Source organism: Pezoporus wallicus, unplaced genomic scaffold (assembly GCF_028554395.1).
Source record: "Pezoporus wallicus isolate ANWC-B61680 ecotype Strahan unplaced genomic scaffold, APGP_CSIRO_Pwel_v1 contig_5069, whole genome shotgun sequence".
Classification (NCBI taxonomy): domain Eukaryota; kingdom Metazoa; phylum Chordata; class Aves; order Psittaciformes; family Psittacidae; genus Pezoporus; species Pezoporus wallicus.
Window position 1 is genome coordinate 3,157,783 of NW_026642361.1, and position 24,369 is coordinate 3,182,151.

Consider the following 24,369-nt stretch of genomic DNA (forward strand, 5'->3'; position numbering starts at 1 on the left):
CACTGCAAGGTGACAGTAGGGGAAGACCAGGTTGTGCGAAGCAGCTCAGCAGCTTTTCATTGTGTGTGACAGAAGGCTCAGCCAAGCCCCAGGACTGTTTAAAGTCAGAGCACTGCTCATTTGCTGTTCTAACTCTTACAATGCAGTCAGTTCTCAGATAACCCATATTTTCAATTGGGTTATACGCTGCTTTTCTCTTCTTCTAAAGGACACAAAAAAATGAAACCTAAAAGCATTCATAAACCACAAAATATCTACCAGGCACATTTCTTTCTGGAATTAGTTGTAAGTGTTGCTCACTGCTTTTGACCAAAGCTCTTCAGCTGCATAAAAGATGCAGAACCTCACCCTTGCAGTGCTGCTGTCTGTCATGAGCCTCTAACTTCCCTAGCGAAGCTCCTGAGCTCTCAGAAACAATTGCCTGCAGCAATATGATAATACAACTACTGTGGAAAGGTTTTGCCAGAGACACTATGGACATTCACATCTGATATACCAGGATTATATCTAATAAAAATTAATTGGGGTTGAAGACTAAGTCAAGCATAGGATTACCAATCATCTCCCAACAAAATACTCCTATGTCATTTTATATAAATAATCTGGTAATACTTGCATGCTGCTTTTCTTTCTTCCCTCAAATCATAAAGAACCACCTCGTCACCTCTGTTTTTAAGCCTTGAACTTGCTAAAATTCACATACATAAAGTAAACCTGTGCATGGGTATTTCCACTGGTTCAAATGGATATGAAACCAACTTGGTTGCGTCTTACACTAAAATCTTATGCACACTGATTTCTTCTTAAGGAGTCTAAAATTTGTTTTTAAAAAGCAATTTTTCTTTGTATGTTCAACAATTTTTTTTTTCTGACTCTATTTTTAACTATACAGATGGACAAAGTTGTGGCATGTTTCAAAATTAGGCTCCAGAGCAAGAGCTTCCTTGCACTTACTACCTACCCTGGTATTCAGTAAGAGCTGATTGGCATTCAAGACCATCAAAAAATCACTGCAGTTATTGTGAGCATAATTTCAAGCTCCTAATTCTGGAAATCATGGCCAAATAAAACAGAAAACATGACTGTATTTGATACTCTATAGTGTGTGAACAGGGTGCGGGCCCGGGCCCTCAAGCACACTGCAAGCTGTGTGAACCACTGTATCCACTATAATTGCAATAAAAAGCAATTTTCCACAGCACTTTTCATTTAAAGAAAATGTCCTCTCAAAAGGGGTTTCTGGGGGGCGGCACAGCAAATTTCCCAAGGGTTGCTGAGCTGAAAGGATCAACCCGGGAAGCTTCTGCCACAGGAGCAGTAAGGCAGCCTTCAGGGCTGGGGGAGTCCCTTAGACACAGGCTCTCAGCAGTAAAGCTTCAGTAATAGCTAGGCTAGTCCTGATTTCTGTTTGAGTGCTAAAGCTGAGACCCTGCCCTTGCTTACCCTCAGCAGCAGCAACCCCTCCTTTTCAAAAGAAAGGAGCAGTTTCGGATACCAGAGGATTTGGAACAGGGGATCTGAGTATTTTAATGTTGTTCAGGCTTCAGTCATCATGAATATCACTTTACAGCTTGGCACACACAGAGTCCATTTCTGAGGCATGAGAAAATTAATATATTGTAACTACATTCTAGGCCTGATGGCCCAAATCTTTTCCTGGTGAAACTCGAGCGGTTTCTGTGGAGTTGTAGCAAGAATAAACTTAGCAGTCTAGCTGTACTTTATAATACATTATTTCTGATTAAAAGAGAATTCACTTCATGTTAGACTTTTTTCCATACATATTAAACCAAAATGGTATCCAAACTGATTCATGCAACCAAGTGCATTGTTTATAAACACTAAAACTTTTTATAGATAGAAAAGATGGAGAATAAAAAGCAGTAATAAAAAAGGGCTATTCATTTTATAAATAATAATGTAAGGAACTGTAGTGTTGCTGAACTGATGTATTAAAGCAAGACAATACACCAAAATATATACTTGTTATTTTCTTAAAGTCCTTATCTTCCACAGAAAAAAAGAGAGGTGGGGACATGGGAGGACACGTGGTCAGGACACCCTTCAGAGCAGACCACTTCTGCTTGAGAAGTCCAATTTCACAAGCACTTTTCTAAAAGGAGCTTGCACTGTCCTGCTTATTAGGAAGTTTGGAAATAACAAGTTTCACATTTCAAAGTTCAGACATTTTTGTATTTCACCCAGGCTATAAACATGTGAGAAAATTGCACCCTGTGAAAGATACGCGTTTCGGGTACTGGTAGGATACAGCTGTCTCGGTCCTTGTTTACTTGGTTTCTCTTCTACTTCGTGCTCGGCGTGGGAGATTTTAGAGTTGTTTGTTAAACTTTTTCCCAGTTGCCCAGAGTCACCATTCCTTTACTCCATACTGAGTAGCTGTGTATACAGCCATGTGACAACTGCCCTCTGAGCTTGCAGTGCTTACCTTCCTGGCTTCAGCAGGAGCCCTCTTTCTGGTCACCAGACTAATCTTCCAAAGGGAATTCCCAATTTATGAGACAGTTCCTCCCAGACTGTGGGTTTAAGCCACCCATATTTCCAGTAATCAAACAGCTTCAAATTGCCAAAGGTGTTCCCTTTCTCACCACATGAGACACCTGCATAGGATGTGTCTTCTTTGGCCAGTTACACTGCAGTAACAAACTCCTGCACTACACCACGATCAATAAGACAGTCTCATAGAGCTTGCAAGGAAGATGCTTAAACTCAGGATGAGGGAAAAAAAAAAAAAAATCTCCATTTAATCATGCAGGGATTATGAACTCAAATCTTACTACTTAGGTGCTGCTCAAGTGTTCACTACTGAGGTCCTGCAGGTGCCCGGGAGGATAGTGCTCACTCATTTGCAGATGCTTTGCAGCTAAGCTATTACTGTTTGGGAGTTTACAGTATGATATAGGCCTGAAAAAATAAGCCTGAAGGATTCAGGATCCCACCTGCTTATTTGAGGCACAACTTCAATGAAATGTAAGAGTCATAGGACCAGAACGACAGCCTTTGGCAGGCATTCACCCAGGAAAGAAGGGAGTTTGGTGATTTGCTTCTAATAACAGCTCAATACCATCAAACAGAGAATCCTGACAATGGAGGCCAAGTAAAGGCATCCGTCTCCCAGATGTCTGACGCTACTCCAGTCACCTCTGAGTTTTAGTGTTTTTAAAACTACTTTTTCAAGTCACTGAGTTAATTCAGTGAAATCTAAGAAAGAATCTTTGCTGTGATCTCTACTGTCTAGAAAGGCATTTACCACAAGTCTACATATAAGCCTTAAATTTGAGGAAGGGATTTCAGATACATACTTTGGATGTATCTGCAGCATAGCCAGCAGAGGCATTTCCTCCTCTGCTTTTTAAAGCACCCAGGTAGCAGGATTCCGAATTGCACTATTAGCTCAGTCTGAAGATGCTGCAAATGAGCAATTGTAGAATAAGTACTTTTCAAAATGGAAATACTGTTTGTCTTTCTGTTTCTTCAAAGCATCACAGAGTGGACAGGAAAATAAACAAATCTAGTGTTTTTGCATGATAGTAAGAAAAAAAAGAAAAGAAACCCACAACACCTTGCAAATATGGATACTTAAAACATGGAAATGAGAACAGAATGAGGGGTTTAGCAAATTCAAAACCTTTTATTTACAATAAAAAGAACGTTGCTGGAGCAGTGGTGCATTTGCAGATGAGGTCTTCACACCAAGACTATGCACAGGTGTAACTGAAGTGTTAGCCATTGTTTGCTCACAGTTCATTAAGGAGTTATTCATTTATTAATTCAATAAATTCCGTGGAATCAAACAATTAAAAGCAATGTGATTAATTCACCCTTGATTTAATCCATAGTTTGGCCCCCTATAATGTATTACAGGCACACCCGCTTGAGTTTTGTACCACAACCAGATCTTTACTGGGTCCCTGAGTCCCTGTTAACTAGCTGAGTCTCGCTGCAAGTGGTAGGATTTGGTACTTAAAAAAAAAAAAACAAACAAAAAAACCCTCAAACACACCCCCCCAAAACCAACCAATCAAAAATATCAAAGCTAAAGCTTTAGGCCTTCTCAGTAGGGTTTATTTTTACTTAGCATACATGTTATATGGAATTTTTAAAACAGAAAATAGTGTAAGTTCAAAAGCATATATTCACAGAAGATCAGAGAAACAAAAAGACCACACATTTATTCCTCTGCTGCTAGTCTAGGTTTGAAGGTCTCTCAGAGAGTATCAGATTCAACTGTACTTGATTTAGTCCAGACACCTTTCTTTCACTGGGTTTGAGGGCCCTCATATACTATGCCCACTATCAACTTTTTCAAGCACAGCTCAGTGATGCCTTTGGCATCATAGCCACTAACATCTCCCAGCAGATTGCCAACTAGTCCGTAAATGTTACTCATGCCCAAATTGAAACCAGTCTCCAGGACTGGATGTGCCTATCAGCTGGTCTAGGGAAAGGAAAGCAGGAAACCTTTGAGAAAATAGCTAGGTTCTGCAGTACAGTGGATTTTGGTATGAGATCCATGAGCATTCAGGATGCATAAGCTCCTGGGGGAAAGCAAGCAGGGCACCTGCCAAATGAAGAGCTGTGTTTGGAAAGTGGAATAATTCGCTCAGTTCAGCTCTGATCTGGTGGATGGGTGTATGTCTCCAATTGAAGGGAGAGAACAGAATAACACGTAGTGAGGGCAAAGGCCACTAGTGAAGCCTAACTAATAACTCAACTGAAGCAGTCTCTTTTTCACTCATTCCACTAATCCAGTCTGCTGCAGGAGAGGCTGGCCCTGATGTCCTGAGGCAGCACATGTACCGATGCACTGCTCACCCCCTCCATATCTGGGGGTGAACTCCACCATCCCTCACACAGGATCGAATGAGCCAGCAGAATCCCAGCCCACTCTCCAGCTGGCCAAGCTCATTAGGTCTTCTAGTTGCCAGGAAGGCAGTTGTGGCCAGCTGTAAGGCTGATACCCTGTGCAGAGCCTGCCAAAGGTCAGCAGTCGTCAGCTGGCCAGCTGTGGCTCCTCCAGTGGGACCCTAAGGTCCAGCGGAGAGGAGTAAGGAGATGTGATGAGCAAGTCAAGGGCCCTGCAGATGAGGAGGAGGAGAAGGAGGGGAGGGAGCGGTTCTGAGGTGGGGAGAATGGAGCTGCCTGCTATGTTTGACTGCTCCTGACAAGCAGGCTAATCTGGGAAGATGAAGATGCTGAATTTCCCACAAAATGCTGCCATGAACTGCGGACATTCCTAGGCATGTTTTGACAAACAGTATGAATTAGAAGTCCTTCATCCTCCAAGAATTAATTACTAGAATTTTATCACTTATAAGCCTTACCATAGAAGAAGAGGTTGATCTTTTCCTACAGGGAAAATGGGTGTTTTTCCACACAAGCAATTCAGAAATAAAAACATAAAGCAAGCAGGATTTTTGTCTTGATGTTATATCTAAAAGATCTTTGCTATGTTCCTGTGTTAGTTTTGTAATGTACAGTGGGGCTTTTGAGCTGAGTATAAAACAGGTATTTTACTGAAGGTCTCCGTTTGGTTTCTTAACAAAAGATAAAAGATACAAGAAGCTCTGCACACACACACACTTAGAAAAGCACAGCTGCCTCTCTCAGTCAGGATATAAGCCCCCCAAAAAGGCACGATTTTCAGAGGTAAAATTGAAATATGGCATGGACTGTATTTTTTAAATTGCACAGAATTATGCCTTTCCCTTGCACTGAGTTAGAGTCAGAAAACTTGCAGCTCCTGTGTTACATTATCCTGGCACTGTGAGGCATCTCTCATCCCACCTGCCAGCCTGCCTGCCCATGAGACCCCTGAAGAGTGTCCCAGAGCCTGCAGCTCTCGACCAGGTGACAGGACTTGAGAGGTAGAGCCCAGGTTTTCTGTACCATCATCTTCTGTATTTGTGGGCACAACCTTCCTTAAATGAGCATGTTTCACATACTATACAGATATCTCTTTTCAGTTCATTATTTATTATTATTACTATTATTATGTGCAAAGAGTGTAACTCCCAAGACAGCAGCCCTTTAGCCCTTTACACCTTTTTTTCCCCAATACACAGGCTAAAGGTGGTTTCATGGTCCTAACTTCCATTCCTTCTGAGGATTGCAGCACATTTCAGCTCATGGGAACTTTGTTTATAGATGTCCTGTAATCAAGAGTTTGTTTCCTAGATGTGTAAAACAGAACTCACAAATTGTAACTTAGTCTGGTAGGACTTAGGGGGTCTGAGGACAAACATCCCACAGACGGGACATTTCTCACTCTCTGAAAAGCTGCTTCTCAGAAGTATTGACCTTTTTGCAACTCTTAAAACATCTCCCAGCCAAACAGAGGTGTCCATTACCAACATGTGATTTGGTAGTGTTACTCTGCATACTTCACCAGAGATCACTTGCCAAGGTCAGTATAGTGCAGAATGAAATGCTGGAAGTTCTCCAGCTTAACTTGTTTTAAACCATCACTTAAGTGGATCTGCACTGTGCTAGGTCCTGGCCCTAAGCAGTATCCCTGGGACAGTGTTTTGGTTGAGAGGGGCTAGCACTGCAGCAGTGTGTGAGAAATCATGAATAAATACAGTTGTGTTCACAGTCTTGCATAAGGATTTCTACAAACAGAAGGCTAAGGAAGTGATCACCTGTAACTAAGAAAGATCACCTGTAACTGTGTCTGAATTAAAGCGCTTGGGTACTCCTGAAAGATCTGTAACAACAGGAGTGTGTGATTGCCTTGTTTGCACCTCTGCAATCCAGGGGTTTCAAACCACTTTTTCTACTTAATGATTACTTGGGACCTAACTGTATACACCAAAAGCCCATTCTGGAAAAGGCTCCTCCTAACTTTGCAGGAAAGAACACCCTTACCTCAAGGTTACACAGAAAGGGCAAAAAGTGATTTTGAGGGCAGCCATGCTGGAAAAGGACTGGCTGCCTGCATCAGCCTGTGTCAGGAGCAGAGCTGCCTGCTTCCCTGGCTAAGCAGCTCAGCTAGCTGCCATCTCACTTTCTCTGTAGCCCTTTTGGGGAGACACAGTCCCCTGGTGTGCTGAGAGGATGGGGCCATCCCTGAGCCAGGCTTCTTTCATCTTCAGTTCAGAGGTGCTGCCAAAGAACAGTCAGGTGGTAACAGCGACATGACTTAGCTGGGCTGAGTTCAAGTGAAAGATTTATCAGAGGTGAAATACCACTTCCAGGCCCCTTGGCCACCCAGTGCTAAACAACGGAAACACAAATGGCAAATACAACCTTATCCCACGCTAGTGAGGGTGCACATCTCTTCCTACTCAGTGTTTCTTGCAGGAGACATTTCTGGATGCACTGAAGGAGCCCATCTCTCCATCTCATCTCTGTCTTTTTGGGGGCACAGAGAAGGCCTAAAAAGTTCTGGATTGCAACTAGAACAGTGCAAAGGGCTGGAATTTTTCATGGTAGAAAGAATGAAATTTCGTGTCTGGAAGGAAATACTTGTTAATTCTGAAACTCATGAAGACTTTACCTGTCTATCTTTAGGTCCATGTAAATAGAGAATTTTCACACCGACTAGTAGAACCAAAGTCATTAGGAAAAAACTGCTTTCTGAATATTGTGATATGTACCCCGTGGATTGGGAAAGAGATACCTGTGGTTTGCTCTTATTAACTTCACTAAACTTGTCTCTTTCAGAGTACTGAGAGTGACTGAGAGTAAAATTACCTGACAGGGTATCAGAGGTAGATCACAGAGTTTGTTTTACAGAAGAAAGTCACCAAGCAATTTTAGGATCAAATCTGGGAGTATGTGTTCAGTCTTCATACCCAGACAAAGATATGAGTGCTTTGCTGGCGTGTATATAGTATATAAAATACTACTTTTACTCTTGCAAAAAATAAAGGTGACTCTGCCAGTAGCAGGACAGGAATGGAGGGAGAATTTGACCCTCCACATTTTTGTTCCTCTATGAGCCTTTTCACAGCAGTACACACTGCTGAAAGAAGAATCAAGCTCCCAGGCCCCAGCCCGGCAAGATGTTACATCCCGTAACCCAGGACCGCTGGGGCGAGGCAGGAGCTGGGGGTGACAGAGGCTGGGCTGGGGATGAACACAGATGCTGACAGGGCCCCCGCAGCCGGGTCTTACTGCCCTCCCCAGTACCAAGGCACGCACGTAAAAAACCATCAGGCGGGACAGCTCTCTTACAGCACGTTTTATTTGCAGCAGGGTTCCAGGGCAGCGCTGTCCCGAGCCCCAGGGTCTGCCGACCCCGGGGGGACTCCGGGCCGGGCCCGGCAGGGCGCTTTGCCCCGGCCCCGAGGGGTTGTGGCGGGACAAGCTGCGCCGGGGCTGCCCCTCTCGCCCGAGAAGCGCTTGCGGGACGTGGCCGGGCGAAGACGGCGGCCCCGGCGGCGGCGGGAGGCGCGGGGTGCCGGCCCGTCCGGGCCCTCATAGCGCATGGTAGGTCCGTCGTGGCGGCGTCGTCCCTGGCGTCCCCGGCCCCGAGTCGATGCTGGCGCTGGGAGAGAGGGAGTCGGCGTCGCGGAGAGGCAGCCCCGGCTCCTCCGCCGGAGACAGGCGGTCCACGATGCTGGAGAGGCAGTCCAGGCTGGACAGGGCGCTGCTCTGCCCGGCGGCGTACCCTGCGGCCGGGATGAGGGAACCGGGAGAAAGGCAGCGCGTTACAGCGGGTTCCTGTGCTGGCCCCCAAAAATACCACGGGGAGCGAGGCGGCTTCCCCGGCCCACTCCTCCATCCCCCGCGCCCTCGGCTGCCGGCGGGTCAGGCTTACCGTGGGCCATCTCGGAGCAGTACACGGCGTCGAAGCTGCTGCCTCTCGCCGACCAGACGGGGCTGCCGCAGTCGGCCTGCAAAATAGCGAGGGGCGAGTGCCGGCCCAGCCGCCCCCACTGCGCCCCGGGCCAGTGGGATGCTCCCCCGGAGGTAAAGTGCCTGAAAGCCCGCGGGGAGGAAGCCCTGGTGCCGCACGGGAGCGGGACAGCAGCTCCCCGCCAGGGAGCTTCTCCCCTTCCCCGTCTATGCCCCCGCCCCACGTCTCACTCCTCTCCTACGCCGCGCTAAACTGGGGGTGGGGGGGAGGGGGGGGGACGCGGGGAACAAGCCTCCGGGGGCTAGGGCCCTTGCTGGGGCCCTTGCTGGGTGCCCTCTGGCAGCGTTGCCGTGTCCCCCCGCATTCCCGGAAAGCCCGTGTGCGTGCCTAGCGTTAAATCAGAGAACGGGCCTGCTCTAACGCAGCCCATACGCCTTTTTCTAATGTCCTGGTGCATTCTGCCCGTCCCATACCCATAAGACCGGTCCCTCGACGCTGGACTGAGGGGGGACTCTCCGCGGGCCTTTGTGGGGTCCCCACAGCCCCATCGCTCTTGTCCCGCTCTTACCATCCCATCGGAGCAGCTGGAAGTAGGGCTGGTCGGTTCGGAGCAGCTCTGTCCCGGCAGGTGATAGTAGTTTTCTACCTGTTCCCTCAAGAGCTCCTGGAGGCTCTCGATGTATCTGATGGCGTTTCGCAGGATCTCTACTTTGGGAAGTCTTTGGTTGGGGTTGGCAGTGGTGCATCGCTTCAAGGTCTCAAAAGCCTGGTTCACTTTCTTCAGCCTCCTCCTCTCCCTCATGGTGGCCGCCTTCCGCCGGTCCATTGTGGTGGATTTTCTCTTGCAGGCTTTGCAAGCCCACATGAGGCAGTGGCCGGCCTGGTGGTGGCCAGTGGGAGCTCGGACATGCTCCTCTTCCTCGGAGCAGGCGGGCTCGAGGGGCTCGGGACCGCCGAAGGGAGGCAGGTCCCGGGGTTCAAAATCCTCGGGAAACTCGCCCTCCGGGGAGGAGAGGCAGGAACTGTCATAGAATAGCTCGGACGGGGAGAACTGGCAGCTGTCCATCACCTCCATCCCTGCAGCAGAGACGGGCAGCGTGGGGCGGCAGCCGGCGGCTCTCGTCGAGGCGCTCTGGGGCAATTTCTCCCTTAATTAGAGACCTGAGACGAAGTGTCCGCTGGCTGATGCGGGGGGCCCTTATATATACACGTAAAGGGAGGCTGGTCCACAGCGGCCAGGCTGTATTAGCATATCCCACCACATCCCCCGCCGGGGGCTGTCTGGGCAAGGCCCCAGGAGACAATTTGCTTCGCACCGCTCCCTTGGAGAACCGTGAGCTGGGCACTTCTCTAATGCCCGACCTCCCCAGGACTGTTTGTGGCATCTACGAAGTTGAAACCAAGACTGGGAATTCGCGGGTTTGCTATGGGAAGAGAAAGAAGGGCAGTAAGAGCGCTCGAACGGCTGACATCTCCTACAGAGCTGTTTCTCGTCCCGGTGCTCCCCTCTCCCATCACACGCTGCAGCGGGAGCGACACCGGCTCTCCCCGCAGGGGAAATAACGTAGAAGGCTCTCCATAGCACCTACAGCATCCGCTTGCGTGTCTTTAGTCCACGCAGTCTGTGGTACACGTCTAACCTGAAAAAATTCACCCCTCGCTTCTGACCTAAGGTTTGCTCGTTTATCTTGAGCGTGTCCTGTAATTGAAATTGTGTCATCAACCAGGGGACAAAAATGCCCAGCTACGTGTGGCCAGGAGAGACGAGGAGTGGAGGGACCCAGGTTTTAGTGCTGTCGGATCGGGTCACAGGGAACGCTTCTCACAAATGAAAAGTGTACGTGTTTGCTCCGAGACAAACCCCCTTCCCATTCTTTCTCCTACTCGTGTGACCCGGCACTGCCAGAGACACAACAGTCGAGCAGTGCCTCGGGCTTGCTAATTTTCTGCTTTCAGGCAAACTTGCACCGTTACAGATGCGTCCCAGCTGCCAGTGCAACAAACCCCTCCTGGAAGTGTAAAATTTCTAACCCCGCAATCCCTAAGTAATTTTACACAAGCCGGGGACAAAAGCCCTGCAGAGCCCCAGCCGCAGCAGTAGCTGAGCGGAGCGGTGCAAGGGTCATTAGAGCGGTAATGAAGCCATTTAACAGGCATTTGCTAACGCGCAGGAACCCTTTGGTTTCATCCAGGTGGCTTTTGTATTGGAGGCAAATATTGTGAGAAGGCGAAGGGAACCTTCCATACCTGGGAATAAAATTATGTTCACCCAGTTTAACTCAAACGGAGAGCAAGGGACCCAGCAGCTGGTCAAACGCTACAGAGCCGGTCCGTGTGTCCAGGAAAAAGGCGACTCCGGTTTAGCCCCTCGTCAGGAAAAGGTAACGCAGAGGGCACGGCCACCCCGGTGTCTCAAGGAGCTGCTCTTCGAGTGAGCAAAGCGGGCAGGGAACGTCACCTGAAGAGAGGTGCCGTGCTGGAAAACCATCCGACCCCCCTCACCCGCGTCTGCTGCTGGGGAGACCTCATCTCCTCCCCCCTAGCCCCGAACCCCCAAAAGGCGGATTTCCACTTTTAGGCTAAATGATTTTCCTTAAAGAAAATCCCCATGCACACACCCCTCCTTCTTCCAACTATCGGATGTATAATTATCGAAAGCTTGGGGAAGGCTACATTTGCGCTGCTTCGGTTTATTTGGGGCCATAAACGGGCCGGGGAGAGCCCCCTTTGAAATGAATACTGTAGGAAAAGCCGGGAGTTGATAAAGGAGTAAAGTTACAGAAAGGGGAAAGCTCAGAATTCCAGGCTTCTGCCACCCCGAGGAGCAGGTTGCTGTTCAGTTGTGCCACATCTGAAACAGGGCAGTTCCCTATTGTTTTCTTAAGACACCGTCAGTTAGAAAGGGGCTCTGCTCGGCAGTAACTTGAATTCTTCACTGAGCTGTGGCGAGCACACGGACACACACATACTGTGATTTACCCCGTTTGCGCTGGCTAAAATAAACCCTGTTTACAGATTTATTCTTTGTCCACAAATAAACTTGATCTTTCAAGTGCTGGCCACAGCTATGATCACCTTCCAAGGAGGGGTTTCTCTCCAGGCACGCACAGTAGGTCTCCTGGTGGATACCCCATCGGTCCCATCTCCCGGCCTGCAGAGCCGGAGTGGGATCGTTAAGAAGCTTACCTTTCCCCAGAAGTCTTTGAGGAGCTAGGAAACTTTGTTTCCCTTTTTCCTTTAATATTTGGGGGGAAAGGGAAGAAAGGATGGAAGAGCCTGTCACTCGGGAAGAAAAAAATCTGTAATTAGTATCCCTTAAGAGCCACCGGCTCCTCTGGTAAAGTGATCTCAAGTTTGCAGAAGTGCAATAGGGGAGTGGAACTAAAGACGGGGGAGAGAAAACACAAACTACAAGGCTGGCTAATGAGGCTGCTGGGGGGTGGGGGAGAATAGCGGCTCAAGTCCGGAAAGCGGGAACCGCCAGACCCTCAGACACTGTCTGCCCCTGTGGACGGACACAGAGAAAATGGTGAACGTGTCACGACCCCTTTAAGAAGCTGCGGCTGCCCCATCCCTGGCAGTGTTTAAGACCAGGTTGGACGGAGGTTTGAGCAACCTGGCCTAGTGGAAGGTGTCCCTTCCTATGGCAGGGGGGTTGGAACTAGATGATCCTTAAGGTCCCTTCCAACCCAAACCATTCTATGAAATGGAGTCCTCACCCCAACCGCAGCAATCCTATTTCTGGAGGGATTCCATCCCACGTTGGGAGCATTCGCAGTTCGTATGATCTATTTAACGGGATTTTCTATTTAACCAAAGAAAACCCTCCCGAGGGGCAAGAGGTGTTTGGGGCCCACCCGAGCCTTGCGCACCCCGCACCTCTGCAAAGCACGTTGCGGTTCCCAGCGGACCTCCGGTGCGGAGCGGCAACCGGCCCCAGGAGCGTTACCCAGGGAGGGACGTCTTGTATGTAACGGGACGCCCGACACTGCCGAGCCGTTCCGTACCGCCTTCGCCCCTCGCCCCTCGCCTCTCCCCTCCCGCGGTCGGTGGGCGCCGTGGCTGGCGGCGAGGGCTCCTCCGCGCCGCCCCGCCGGGGAACTGTTTCGCAGTTGGGCTGGTAGGGCCGCGCGCTTCCAGCCGTGTGAGAAACGTTTGGTTCCCCCCAGTGCTGGGAACGCTGCGCACCTAAGTAAACACATTAGTACCTGCCAGGGGGATCTGTACAGAGGACAGCTGAAGAAGGCATTGGCCTCTGCTGGCATCCCCGGACTCCCAAGAGAGATCAAAGGGACGAGAGGGGCTTTTAGCAGCCTTGAGACTGGGAAAAGTCGCTAGTTCCTGCTATCGGAGGGACGTCCCAGCGAGCACATGGTTCAATTATTCAGCCTCCTCCCTCCCCTGCCCCCCACTCCCATTCCCCAGTTCGTTCCCCACAGAAAGGTGGAAGCTCTGGAAAAGTCGTACTGGTTCCCCAAAGCAGCACTGATTCCAGCAGGAATTTTCCCCGTGGAAATAGCTGCCGGACAGACGCCTGCCTGCTTGCCTTCGGCCTCGGAAAATAAGCTGAGCCGGCTGCCGGCTGCCTGCCTCCCTCCTGGGGCTGCGGCCGGTGTTAGGGAAGAAAACAAAGATGCACAATAAAAAGAAAAAAGAGGCGTTAAGCAGAGTCTGGTCACTTCAGAGCAGAGCGGTGACAACGCAGCAGCACTGCAGACACCCCGTATCCTCCTAGTCCCGCCGGCGGATCCGCGCCCCCCGCGGGAGCGGGCAGGTGGCTCCGTGCGGAGTGGGGCCGGTAGGGGCGAGGCGGCCGGGATTTAGGTGTTTTTGCTGGAGCAGCGCCCCGGCCCTCGTCTTTCCCGTTAAATAAACCGGAGCGCGGCGGAGGGGGAGAGAAGGGCAGCGGCCGTCGTGTAAAAACCTCGATGCCTCTGTGCATGGCCCCTCTGGAGAAAGCCCAGATTAAATCACAACCTGCTTGTCCTTACCCTGTTATTACCCTTTGATCTTGTGATTCCAGGGCCCTGTTTGCTTTGGCTGGGGGCTTAGGTAAAGATTACCATTATTAATATCAAAGACAAACATTTTAATTGCAAACACACTGAGGACCCTCGCTGGGAAGGGTGTCAGCCGCAGCGCGGGGGTCACGGAGAGTCTCTTCGGAAGGCATTTTATTTAATGAAAAAACCCCAATCCCTTCTCCTGTAGGCAAATTTACTCCAATCACTCTAGTTACCCTGCTGCGGGAGGAGACGCTGCCGCGGGCGGACAGGCCCCTTGGTTGAGGCTAGCGATAGCAATACTCTGATGAGGTCACCTCGCTACGGAAACAAGCCATGACGTCTTAACCAAAGGCAGAGACGTCACGCAGGAACCTTCTCTCCGAAGTGGCTAAGAGCAACCTGAGGCTCTGTGTGTTCTGTGTGTGGAACGAGAAAAAGGGGAAGTACTCCTTACACCAGAGTATCTGTCTCATTAAGAGAGCAATTAGAGCGAGCACTCCCCAGGTTTAAAACCCAGGCTGGCGGCAGCGGCACGGGAGAGGAGGAAAGAGGCAGTGCGGCGGTACAGGCACCGGCTCTCGGAGCAGCCTTTTCCCAGAGCTTCCCTCTCCGACGACCGCAACCGCGCCCGAGCCGGTCGGGAAAGGGGGGAGGAGACCTTCCCGAAATGTGGCTGTGGCCTTTAAATAACCAACCCCCTAAAAATACACCACGGGTTAAAGCTGAGGAGGGGAGCATCCGCCGGCAGCATTGGAGCTGCTGCCCTTTGCTGTTGTCTGCACTCTGTGGAGCCGTGTGTGCGTGCGAAGGGCAGAGCGGGCTGTTTCCCGGTGGTCGCCCCATCCCGGGGGTATCAACAATCTGTTACAAACCGTAACACTCCGGCTGCGAGCAGCTCCGTTCCACAGTCCTCAGAGAGGCTGGGGGTTTTACATCACTGAGTGAAAGGCTTCATCTGTTGTAACCCTCCCCAACCCCCTTTTCGGCCGCTTAACTCTTTCCTCCCGGAGGGACCCCGCTCCCCTCTCCCTCAGGCTCAAGAAGCCAAGGGGAGTTTCCTTGCCCGACAAGAAACCGCGGCCCCCAGCTCCCGAGGGAGCGGGCTCCTGTCTCTGCCTTCTGCCGCCCCGTTAGGGCAGTGGGCCCAGCAGTGTTGCCGCAGACAAGACCTGGCTTCAAGTGCCGAGAGGAAAAGGCGAGAGGCGCTGAGCCTTTCTGTTCTCAAGGACCGGGGGGGTCCTTGCGCTGCCACCTTCCAGGCTCATCCACCATGTGCAGGACAAGGCCGCAGAAGGTCCCTGCCTGCCTAGCTAAGTAAGCGGTACCACCGGGCATTTTAGGGGAGCAATAACGCTTTTCCGGGGAGGGGGGAGTCCGCTGCGAAGCACAGCGAGGGCACGGGCTGCGGCACCCCGCCTTGCCCGGACGCTGCCCCGGGAGAGGGTCGGTAACACCGCCGGTGGGACCCCAGCTAAGGAGAGACGCGTCTTGGAGGCGAAAACGGAGAAGAAATGCGTCCAGCCGGATGGGTCATGTCCCGGCAGTACCCGTCTGACTCCCAGGGGCTCGATGTCGCTGAAGCCGGTGGCGGGTTTTAACTCCGGGATCGCGTTATTACTGAATTACCGGGAGGTGGAAGGGGGGGAGGAGAAACACTGTAACACAAAGAGCTTTATTTTACAATACAAGAAATATGTCTGTTCTTATATACAATATCACATTCCACAATTTAAATATTTGTTATGTTTACAAAAAAAAAAAAAAAAAAGAAAACAAACCCCCAAAAAACCAACAAGACAGCACTGAAATTATTTACAGGAACGAAACGAGGCGGGATCTCTTTTAAATACGATTAACGCGAAATGCAACCAACAGCTTCCCTCAGACAGGAATGAACTTTCCGGTGAGCCTCAGACAAAGCGGATCACCGGTACACAGGTAAGTATCTTAAATTAAAAAAAAAAAAAAAAAGACAATAAAGACGAAATAAAGGTGGGATGGTCTATGCAACACGTTTAAAGAAAACAAAACTCAGGGTGGGGGTAAAAGGGGGGAAAGTCTGGCTCGGGTCAGGGAGAGCCATTTTTTTTCTCTGGGATAGGTGTACCCTCACTCGGCCTTAACGAGGTCACTGCCTGGGCTTTCCACTGCCTTAATTTGCTTCGTTACTTAGTTTAGAGGGGAGGGGTGGGGGCTCCATCTCCGCTAAATACTACCAAGGTAACCGGGTTTATTTCTCCACCACTTCTTCAGGGCTGGGCAGTTTGGGCTCGTCGGAAGAAATACTGTCCACAATGGAAGAGAGGCAGCGGAGGCTGCTGGAGGCCGACGACTCGACGACGGAGCCTCCTGCTCAACGAGAGAAAAGGGATTAAAGAGCAAAAACGTTCGTCTTCGCCGGGCCTGCGGCGCGGGGCTCACGGCAGGCGGGGGGTGAGACACCGGCCGTTGGGAACAACGATCGTTAGGGCAAAGGGAAAGACGCGCGGCAGCGACGGGTGAGCACGGCCCGGAGGCGGAGGGGTACTGAGGGGCAGGGGCCGCGGTGCGAGTTACCTTCCTTGGTGCTGACTCCGAGGGCTCGGGAATGGTCAGAAACGCTTTGCCAGTCGGAGGTGCAGGTGCTCAGGAAGTCTGAACTGGGGACCTGCGGCACACAGGCGGGCGGCTATGAGCAAGGCGGCCCGCCGCTCTCCGGGCCGGGCCGGCTGCCCTTCGCGGCCCCAAGGAACCCGCACGTCCCGCGACCACCGCAGGGGCCGCGCAGAGGCGGAGGAGGGGTGGGGACGGGCGCGGCGGGTTGGCAGCTGGAGGCCGGGGCGGCGGAAGGAATCGGGCGGCAGTGCTTACATTTCCCTGCTTGGGGCTGAAGCTGAAAGGGTCTCCCCCGATCTCTTGCATTTTCTCCTGCTGATCCAGCCTGTGCAAGAGGTCCTGCAGCCTCTCGATGTAGCTGATGGCGCTCCTCAGGATCTCCACCTTGGGCAGCCTCTGGTTGGGATTCGCCACAGTCCGCCTTTTCAGAGCCTCGAAGGCTTCGTTGATCTTCTTAAGTCGCCTCCTCTCCCGCAGCGTGGCTGCTTTCCGTCTGTCCGTGGGGGCCGACTTTCTCTTGCAAGTTTTACAAGCCCAGATCAAACACTGGCCGGGGAAGTGAGGGGGTTGTAGTCCCGGGGGTGCCAGCACATGCTCCTCTCCGCTGCTGTCACTGCCGGCCTCTGGCGGCATTTGGTCCTGACAGGGGGACAAGGTGCCGTCGCTGCCTGGGTACAGCGGGGATCCCTCGGCCATCTCCAGCTGCTGCAGGGCTCCATTCTCCCCGTCTAAGAAGAAGAAATAGGAGCCAGTTTCAAAAAGGTCCATCATGCTGTCCCTCGGCCTCTCTGCCGGCTTGAGTTGGGTGGCAGGCTCAAAAACACCCCGAGGAACAACCCAGATGGAATTTAATTAGTGCAGTGACATAAGTCCCCCTGCTTTATATAGGAGCTGCTGAAACCCTATCCAACTTTTAGCTGTCGCGGTGTATCACCCTCCAAAACTGATTCCAGCCAGTCTCCTGGGCGCTGTCCTGAGAACATCTCCTATTTAGAAGGACGAGTGGGGGGGCACGGGTAGAGCAAGGCAAATTAAAATAAAAAGGTAAAACAATCGGAAAAGAAGAATACAACCCAGCTCCTGTCCCCACTCCCCGGAATCCTGTGAGTGTGCTTGGGGTCAAGCAAAGGGACCTGAGGTGGGGGCTTGGGGGCTGCGGCTGCCCCCTTGCAGTCCCGGTCCCTGCTGACAAGCCCGCGGGGCATGGCCAGGAGACAAAGGCGCGGGGCTTCAGAGGAAGCTCTCCCCCAGCCCACCCCACCCAGCACACGCCGCAACTCACCCTTGGTGCCCCAGCGCTGACTATAAATCTATAAGGAGTGATTTCAAAGGCAGCCATCGCTCTCTAAATAGGTTAATATTTTCAGAAGAAGCCAGAAGCCCCTGTTATTGCACCACCCCTCCCCCACACCTTGAAACATGCCATTCCTGTGACCCAAGTCACCCGGGCCAGCCCAAGGTTAGGAGCCAAGCTCACTGTCCACACACAGGGAGAAGGTTGCCAAGGCAGAACCTTGCTGCTGTGCTGAAGCACCCATGGTTATTGCACCTCGGCTTTGTCTTTTAATATGAACTTTCCCACATCTCTCATGAGGTGTGATGGGAGTGATTCCAGGTGACTAGGTTACAGTCTGACTGCCTCTGTCCTTGATGGTGGTCAGGGCAAGAAAAGCCCAGGCATATGGTGTAACTGCAGTTTAATCCCTCGGGCCTGGCAAGGCATGTAGGGCTTCCTAGCCCCTGAAACTAAAACCAGAGCTCACGGTCACTCTCTGTTAGTGTATACTGTAATGCCACATCATGTCTGGGCTTCCCTTGCATCAAGAAAGAGAGGGTATGGGAAAACGCCCTGTTTGCCTCTTTCCCTCCACTGTCTTGTGTTCATTAAATCCCACGTAATTTCTCTCTGCTTATGTAAATATATATGTGTATATATGCATACGTATGTGTGCATCTCTATGGACGCATATGTATGTGTATTTATGTGGATAAACAAGTGCATTTCTGTGTGTGTATAAACACATGTATATGTATGTACAGATACATATCTGTATGCTTCATAGAAACTCTAATACATGAAGAGTGGATGAAGCCCCTGGAATACCACAATATCTCTCAAATGTAGCTTCTAACTTCATCCTTTCAGTTCTTTCAGAACTGTTTCATTTTTGTTTATTTCTCAAAAGCTACTTTGGAATTGATCATTGACTTGACTGTTTCTCCAAAACTGATTGCAAAGCAATATTTCAGAGTACAAACATTTCAAAGAGTAGCTGTGATTTTGTTTTGCCCAAATCAGTGTTGTTAACATTCACCTTGTTTCTGCTTTAATGAGGCAGAAAAATACCCAGTTTTGGATGAGACAGAGAAATTCAGACTGTCCTCAGCAAAACTATTTTTGATATTAATATTCTAGCACTGAGGGTTTTTTCTTCTCAGATTAAAGAAGTTAAGGAGCTGAATGTAAGATACAGTTTCCCAGTTTCCATGTTCTGCAACTTGCTCTCTGTTTGACCAGTAACTTCATTTCCATGTGATTTAGTTTTCTGTCTTTAAAAAGAGGTATAATGTTGACCTGTCCTTTGTGTTTCTCAATTAATTTGCTGACTATCCAGGGAGGAGCCACCGCTTGGCACTGCATGCTTTGTAGTCCCACAGGGATGTTTGTCCCATACCATTAGTGATGGTAGTAATAATAATAATAATAAAGGAAAAATTGTAATCTGATTACTTTAAACATTTTCACATTTACTACAGTAATTTTTTTTCCTTTTAATCTTTAGTTCCTTCACTATTGCTCTGGTAGTGTTTGGAACAAGGCCAGAAACAAGATCACTCTACTGGTAAAGTGCACAAATGAAAACTTGGTTTCAGTCAGAAATCTCATTGCCAAGTTGTTGTCTGTTCAAGAGTTTTAATTGAACTTAAGGAGTTGGGAAGCTGGAAGTTTAGGACCCAGATGCTCCTTAACTGCTGTCAGCAGTCTGGATTTTTTAACAGGAAACCAAGTAAGTTCTTTCTTTCCAGCACTTAGTGCTAGAGTAAACAGGTTTGGTTCCTCACAGTAACATGGAAATAGCATAATTAGGCCTTTATGGAGCAAAACTTCTATTAACTGCAACTGGATTTTAATTTGGATGAAGTCAGCCAGTTTCCCCATCACATAAGCAGCTTGAGTTTTGCTATTGCCTTCACACCGCATCTCCCATTGCAATTCCTTGGTGAACACAACACAGCTAGCAAACAACCCCAGAATATTTGAACAGAATGTCCTCGGTGATGTTCTCCGTTACAAAAGGGGATCAAGTGGATGAGTCAAAAGTTGGTGCTGGTCTTTTTTCTCTTCATGCCTTGCATTGCAGATCATGTTAGATATAAGCACAAAGACATAAGAGGAAGTAAAAGCACATGAATAAGAACAACTGGACATAGAATTGGAAGGAGAATCACTGCTGAACTCAACCTGTAACTTCAGTTGGCTTGATAGCCCCTTACAGCAAAACTCACTGTCAATCTGTGAAGCCTGTTCTTTATTCAGTTGTGACTGCTTCCACCAGAATACTGTGCTACTCTGCTAAAGATGTACTCTCAGAATATCTACACAAGTAAAATATGAGGTGTACTGTATTTCACTGGTTAAAAGGTCTGTTATCCTACCAAAGAGGTATTTCAGTAAGTCAGCAAGTGGTAAATTCAGTAAGTGTTCAGGATGACCCAAATCCAAGCATTTTAATTAGTCACAGCTGATCTCCAGAACTTTGATCCTTCCAAATGCACTTTGCCACATAAACCTTTCTGGATAATTGTGGTTGAATAATGAGCCTGGAAATGCCCGGGTCACTCTTAACACCTTATGATTTATGCAGAAGTTCAATCCAGAATTACAGAGAAATATTTTGTCATCTAGAACCCACGTAACACTGCACACCACTCCAAATACCTTTTTTTTCTCCTTCACTCTCATCAAGATCCTTCTAGCTGCATCTCTTTTACACTTCTCTGCAGCGGCATCATTAATCACTAGGGATCAGGCGTATCCCCTCCTATGTGGCACCTAGGTGAAGATGACGTTTTCATCCTGTCTTTGTTGTTGCCCTGTTCTATGGTACAGTGCCCCCCTTGATTTCAGAGATGTTTAGATACCTGACTTCCAGGTAATGATTCTTACGTTGCTTCTTGCAGATTGATGAAGTGCAGGTTAGCAGCATAAGCCCAGGTTTGGGCATGGTGTGGTTCTCGGAGTCTGTTTGCACTCCAGATATCGAAATCTTTCTGTTCACATCCTCATTCTTCTTTTCCTTTAACACTCACATTCAACAGCATCTTTCTTAGCAGAAACTTGCCCTTTCAACTTATTTTACTGTTAATGCACAATGCTCTTCTTCTGCCTTTATTTCTTTTTCAAACAGTTCATATTCTCCAAACTTGGTTTTCACCAAGTTTCTGAAATCCCTCTAACATTTGACTTGGTATCTTCTACTGATATTTCTAACACATACTTATTTTTTTCCCAAGGCAAGTAACACCTTCTTTTAAAATTCTATCATTTTTAATCTAATTTCTCTTATTATAGTATCTAGGCAACCACTTAGAGTACCTCTTTGCCACAGAAGAAGTTTAGGCTCTTACTCCTGTCCTGTTTTCTCCCAGTTTGAGTTCACATGGAATACCTTCTCACCTGAGTTTGATAGTGCATTCATGTAGGGGTAGGTGACATGTCTGGGGATGTGTGTTAACGCCTGTGTTTTGCTGTCACTTGTAACCTGTACGTTGCATAGTTGGGACACCAGTTTAAGCTATTAGAGAGTTAATTGCCATTCCTCCCGAAGTGTCGCAAGGTGCACTGAAATACTCAGGATGCATTTACTTTCTCATTTTAATTTGCCAGGAGCGCCCTTGTGGAGCAGATCTCTGAATAGCCCCACTTACTGCACTTTCAATACTCTGTACAGGGTGTTGTCAGTGTGTTGTCTGGGTTCTGTTCAGGAGACACTAAATTGGAAGGCAACCTGAAATGTGAAGTGGATGCTGGGTCTTCAGCACCACCAGTTTCTACAGCTCTGCTCCTGATGCACTTGTATTACCTGCTAATGTGTTCATAGTCACAGGTCATTGGGAAGAACTAGAGAAAACATCAACATGTTGCTGCATTAGAGATTTGCTGCTGAAAGAGTATATCTGAAAGAGTATATCATGACAAGGACTGCAAAACTAAGAAGGTTGAGACACTTAATCTCTCAGAAGGAAATTTTAAACAGATGGAAAGGATTGAGATATCTTTATTTTTTAAAGATGTTTGAAGTAGCCGAGAGATGTGGAACTGTAAGGGGAAAGCTGGTGCACAAAAGATAGGTAGTCTGGTAAAGAACATGTATCTATCCCCAAATCTACATCTTATTACAGAAATGTTTGGTGAGCAAAGATTAGAAATTTTCCATGAGTTTTCTTGAAAGCCTGGGCAGTGGAGGGGACCAGAATTTCTTATGCTGACAATGATGTATGGGAAATTTATGCAAAAGAACTTTACTGACATTCATGGAAGTATAATTGCTGCTACTGGAAGAGAGCATATAGAATTTCATGGCTTGTGGTACGCAGGAGCACCTCTTAGCTGAACTTTGTTATCTCTTCTTGCCTTAAAATACCTGAATTTCACAGAGGTCTGCAAGGGTAACACAGACCATCTTTAATTCTTGATTTTCATTTATGTGTGTTGTTAGACTATCAGCTGACCTTTACTTACCTAGACTCTTACTTGGCCTTATTCAAATCTGCTTGTCCAAGGAAATGATACTATTTGCATATCCCCATTGCTCCATGCACTCTCACAGGAGATTTAGGAACTGACTAGAGGAAGCGTGTGTTCTGTACATGCCAGTCCTTGTGTGTAAGTGTGTGCCATTTCAGGGAATTTAAAAGCATGTGGGAGCAACCATCCCTCAAAATGCAAGTGAGGTAGTGAATGGTGTATATGCTCCAGCGGTGGGAAGCCAGAAAGATAGAAACCTGGAAAAGAAACTTTGTATAATTTTTATGGTCTTTGTAGGAGAATATTTAAAAATTCTTATTCACAGAGACCTTGGCTATATAGCTGTTCCAAATTATTGCTGTTTTCCTTTGATTGGATATGGACTTTAGTGTTCATATCGGTTACGGTCCTGTTAGTATCTGAGAGGTGCAACCTTGCTAACTAAACAGACTTCTCTAGTTCAACATAGTAAGGTAGGATTTCATTACAGCTCTCATGTTGGGCAGTTATGAGACACAGTTCTAAATGGCAGATGCTTTAATGCCTGTGTCAGGGTCTACAGTGACAAATAGTCACCACTGCACAAACACATTTATTTTACTACAAGACATTTTCCTGGGGAGGAGGAAGTGCCAGTTAGAAGCCAGAGGCCCCTTGCGCTGTTGCTGGCTGAGATGAGCATTTTCCATGGTTCTATCTGCAAGGAGGCATTCCTTAGTAATAGTAATAATGCTAGATGTCTTCTGCTTGTGATTAGGCAAAAAATGGGGGGCATGGAATGTGGCACAAGTACAAGACACGTCATGTGCTATACAATCATATTTTTGCCATTCACATTTTTTGTAATTACATGAAAGGCCATTTTACAGTCATATACTTATTTGTCTGTTTACACTACAACCTATTGGAGGCATAGAGTGCATTTTCACACTATGTAGTTTTAGACCATAATGACTGTGATATCGAAAACTAATCTCAGTCAAAATGCTACTACTAAATGAAATAGATATTCATTTTAATTCTGCAAAAAGAAATTAGGGAGGAAAGGGTGTGGAGAGATAGTTTCTGGATCCAGCACTCAGGCTAATCACACCTCTAATGCCTGTGGACAGAAAAAGCTTAGTGCTCAGACTGTGGAAAAATTACAGCTTACTTTTCTAGGGCTCACAAGGGATTTTTGCACAGCCGTGGATCTTCATGGAAAATTGGGATGATGGTGGCTTGGAAGTGGAAGCTGTGAAGATATAGTGAAGGTAATGGATGTAGTCAACTCCCTCCTCAGCAGTAAAATAGGAATTATTTAAAACAGCACATCACAACTTCTGAAATGATTATTGTGAATGATCTCTTTTTATACATAAATTGTATTCAGCTGTTTCATCATCCATGGCAAACATTCTTTTGCTTTCCTGGTGTTAGCTCTCTGACATATGGGCATGCCAGTGTAATGAGCCGTTTGATTGCAGGTACATAGCATTGGATGGTTAAGATAAAGTTAATAAGCTATAGTCAAATGCAGGCATTACTTGGCCTTGACTTATTTCCTGGTGCTGCATTAATTTAGTTCTTAATTATTCCATGCACATGTGGATTTAAAATGCAGAAACAATTGAAATGGGAATCTCTTGAGATATTACTGTTGCCAAAATGTAACTACAATATTGGAAGTAATGCAGTCATGTCATAGCCCTATAGAATTCTCTGTTCTTCATGAGATGTAAAGTATTTGCTCTATTGTCTGTAATTTCAAAATTTGTGCATTTTATTTTCAGTATTCTTCTGCCTTTATGGATACTGATTCAGCTCATCATTTTGAAGAAGTGTTGGTTTCACCATATTTGTCTTTTGTGCGTCTTACATGACTTGTACTTCAAGGTTTTGTTCACCGTGTGTCAACATTGCCTTTTGTGTTCCACATCCTACACTTCCCTTAATTGAGCACATAGAGCTGGTGTCATATATTTTGATAAGACTTGCTTGAGACTCTTTGGGTGCCATCAGTCTTTTACAGTATATGGTAAACACAGAATGTTGGTTTTGCTGTCCTGTCACATTTTCTGTTTTAGCAGAGCTTATTGCTATGTCCTATGTGTTGTCCTTAAGTTCTTCCTTAGGTAAAATGATTAGCTTTACTGAGACAGTCTTAGCTTTAAAAATCGTCTATATAGTATCTCTATTTCTGTAAATATGTTCTGACT

The 24,369-nt window shown here is 47.9% G+C and overlaps 2 protein-coding genes and 2 long non-coding RNA genes across 5 annotated transcripts; 2 read left to right on the forward strand and 2 right to left on the reverse strand.

Annotated features, from left to right (window-relative positions):
• Nucleotides 1-8,395: 8,395 nt before the first annotated feature.
• On the reverse strand, nucleotides 8,396-10,105 carry MYF5 (myogenic factor 5). The gene is made up of 3 exons (XM_057429461.1): nucleotides 9,390-10,105; nucleotides 8,783-8,858; nucleotides 8,396-8,633 (listed from the first exon to the last, which is right to left on the reverse strand). The coding sequence occupies exons 1-3, from the start codon at nucleotides 9,894-9,896 to the stop codon at nucleotides 8,440-8,442; spliced, it is 777 nt and encodes a 258-aa protein (XP_057285444.1). The 5' UTR covers nucleotides 9,897-10,105; the 3' UTR covers nucleotides 8,396-8,439.
• Nucleotides 10,106-15,615: 5,510 nt separating this feature from the next.
• On the forward strand, nucleotides 15,616-16,216 carry LOC130609941 (uncharacterized). Its single transcript, XR_008974919.1, has 2 exons — nucleotides 15,616-15,769; nucleotides 16,091-16,216. It is a non-coding gene; the product is annotated as an uncharacterized LOC130609941 (long non-coding RNA).
• On the reverse strand, nucleotides 15,965-17,394 carry MYF6 (myogenic factor 6). Its single transcript, XM_057429410.1, has 3 exons — nucleotides 16,678-17,394; nucleotides 16,384-16,474; nucleotides 15,965-16,176 (listed from the first exon to the last, which is right to left on the reverse strand). The coding sequence occupies exons 1-3, from the start codon at nucleotides 17,191-17,193 to the stop codon at nucleotides 16,058-16,060; spliced, it is 726 nt and encodes a 241-aa protein (XP_057285393.1). The 5' UTR covers nucleotides 17,194-17,394; the 3' UTR covers nucleotides 15,965-16,057.
• Nucleotides 16,300-24,007, forward strand: LOC130609940 (uncharacterized). 2 transcript variants are annotated; one of them, XR_008974918.1, is made up of 4 exons: nucleotides 16,300-16,372; nucleotides 19,206-19,295; nucleotides 23,333-23,455; nucleotides 23,944-24,007. It is a non-coding gene; the product is annotated as an uncharacterized LOC130609940 (long non-coding RNA). The 2 variants fall into 2 exon arrangements; XR_008974917.1 differs by lacking the exon at nucleotides 23,944-24,007 and having other exon boundaries at nucleotides 23,333-23,868.
• Nucleotides 24,008-24,369: the final 362 nt, after the last annotated feature.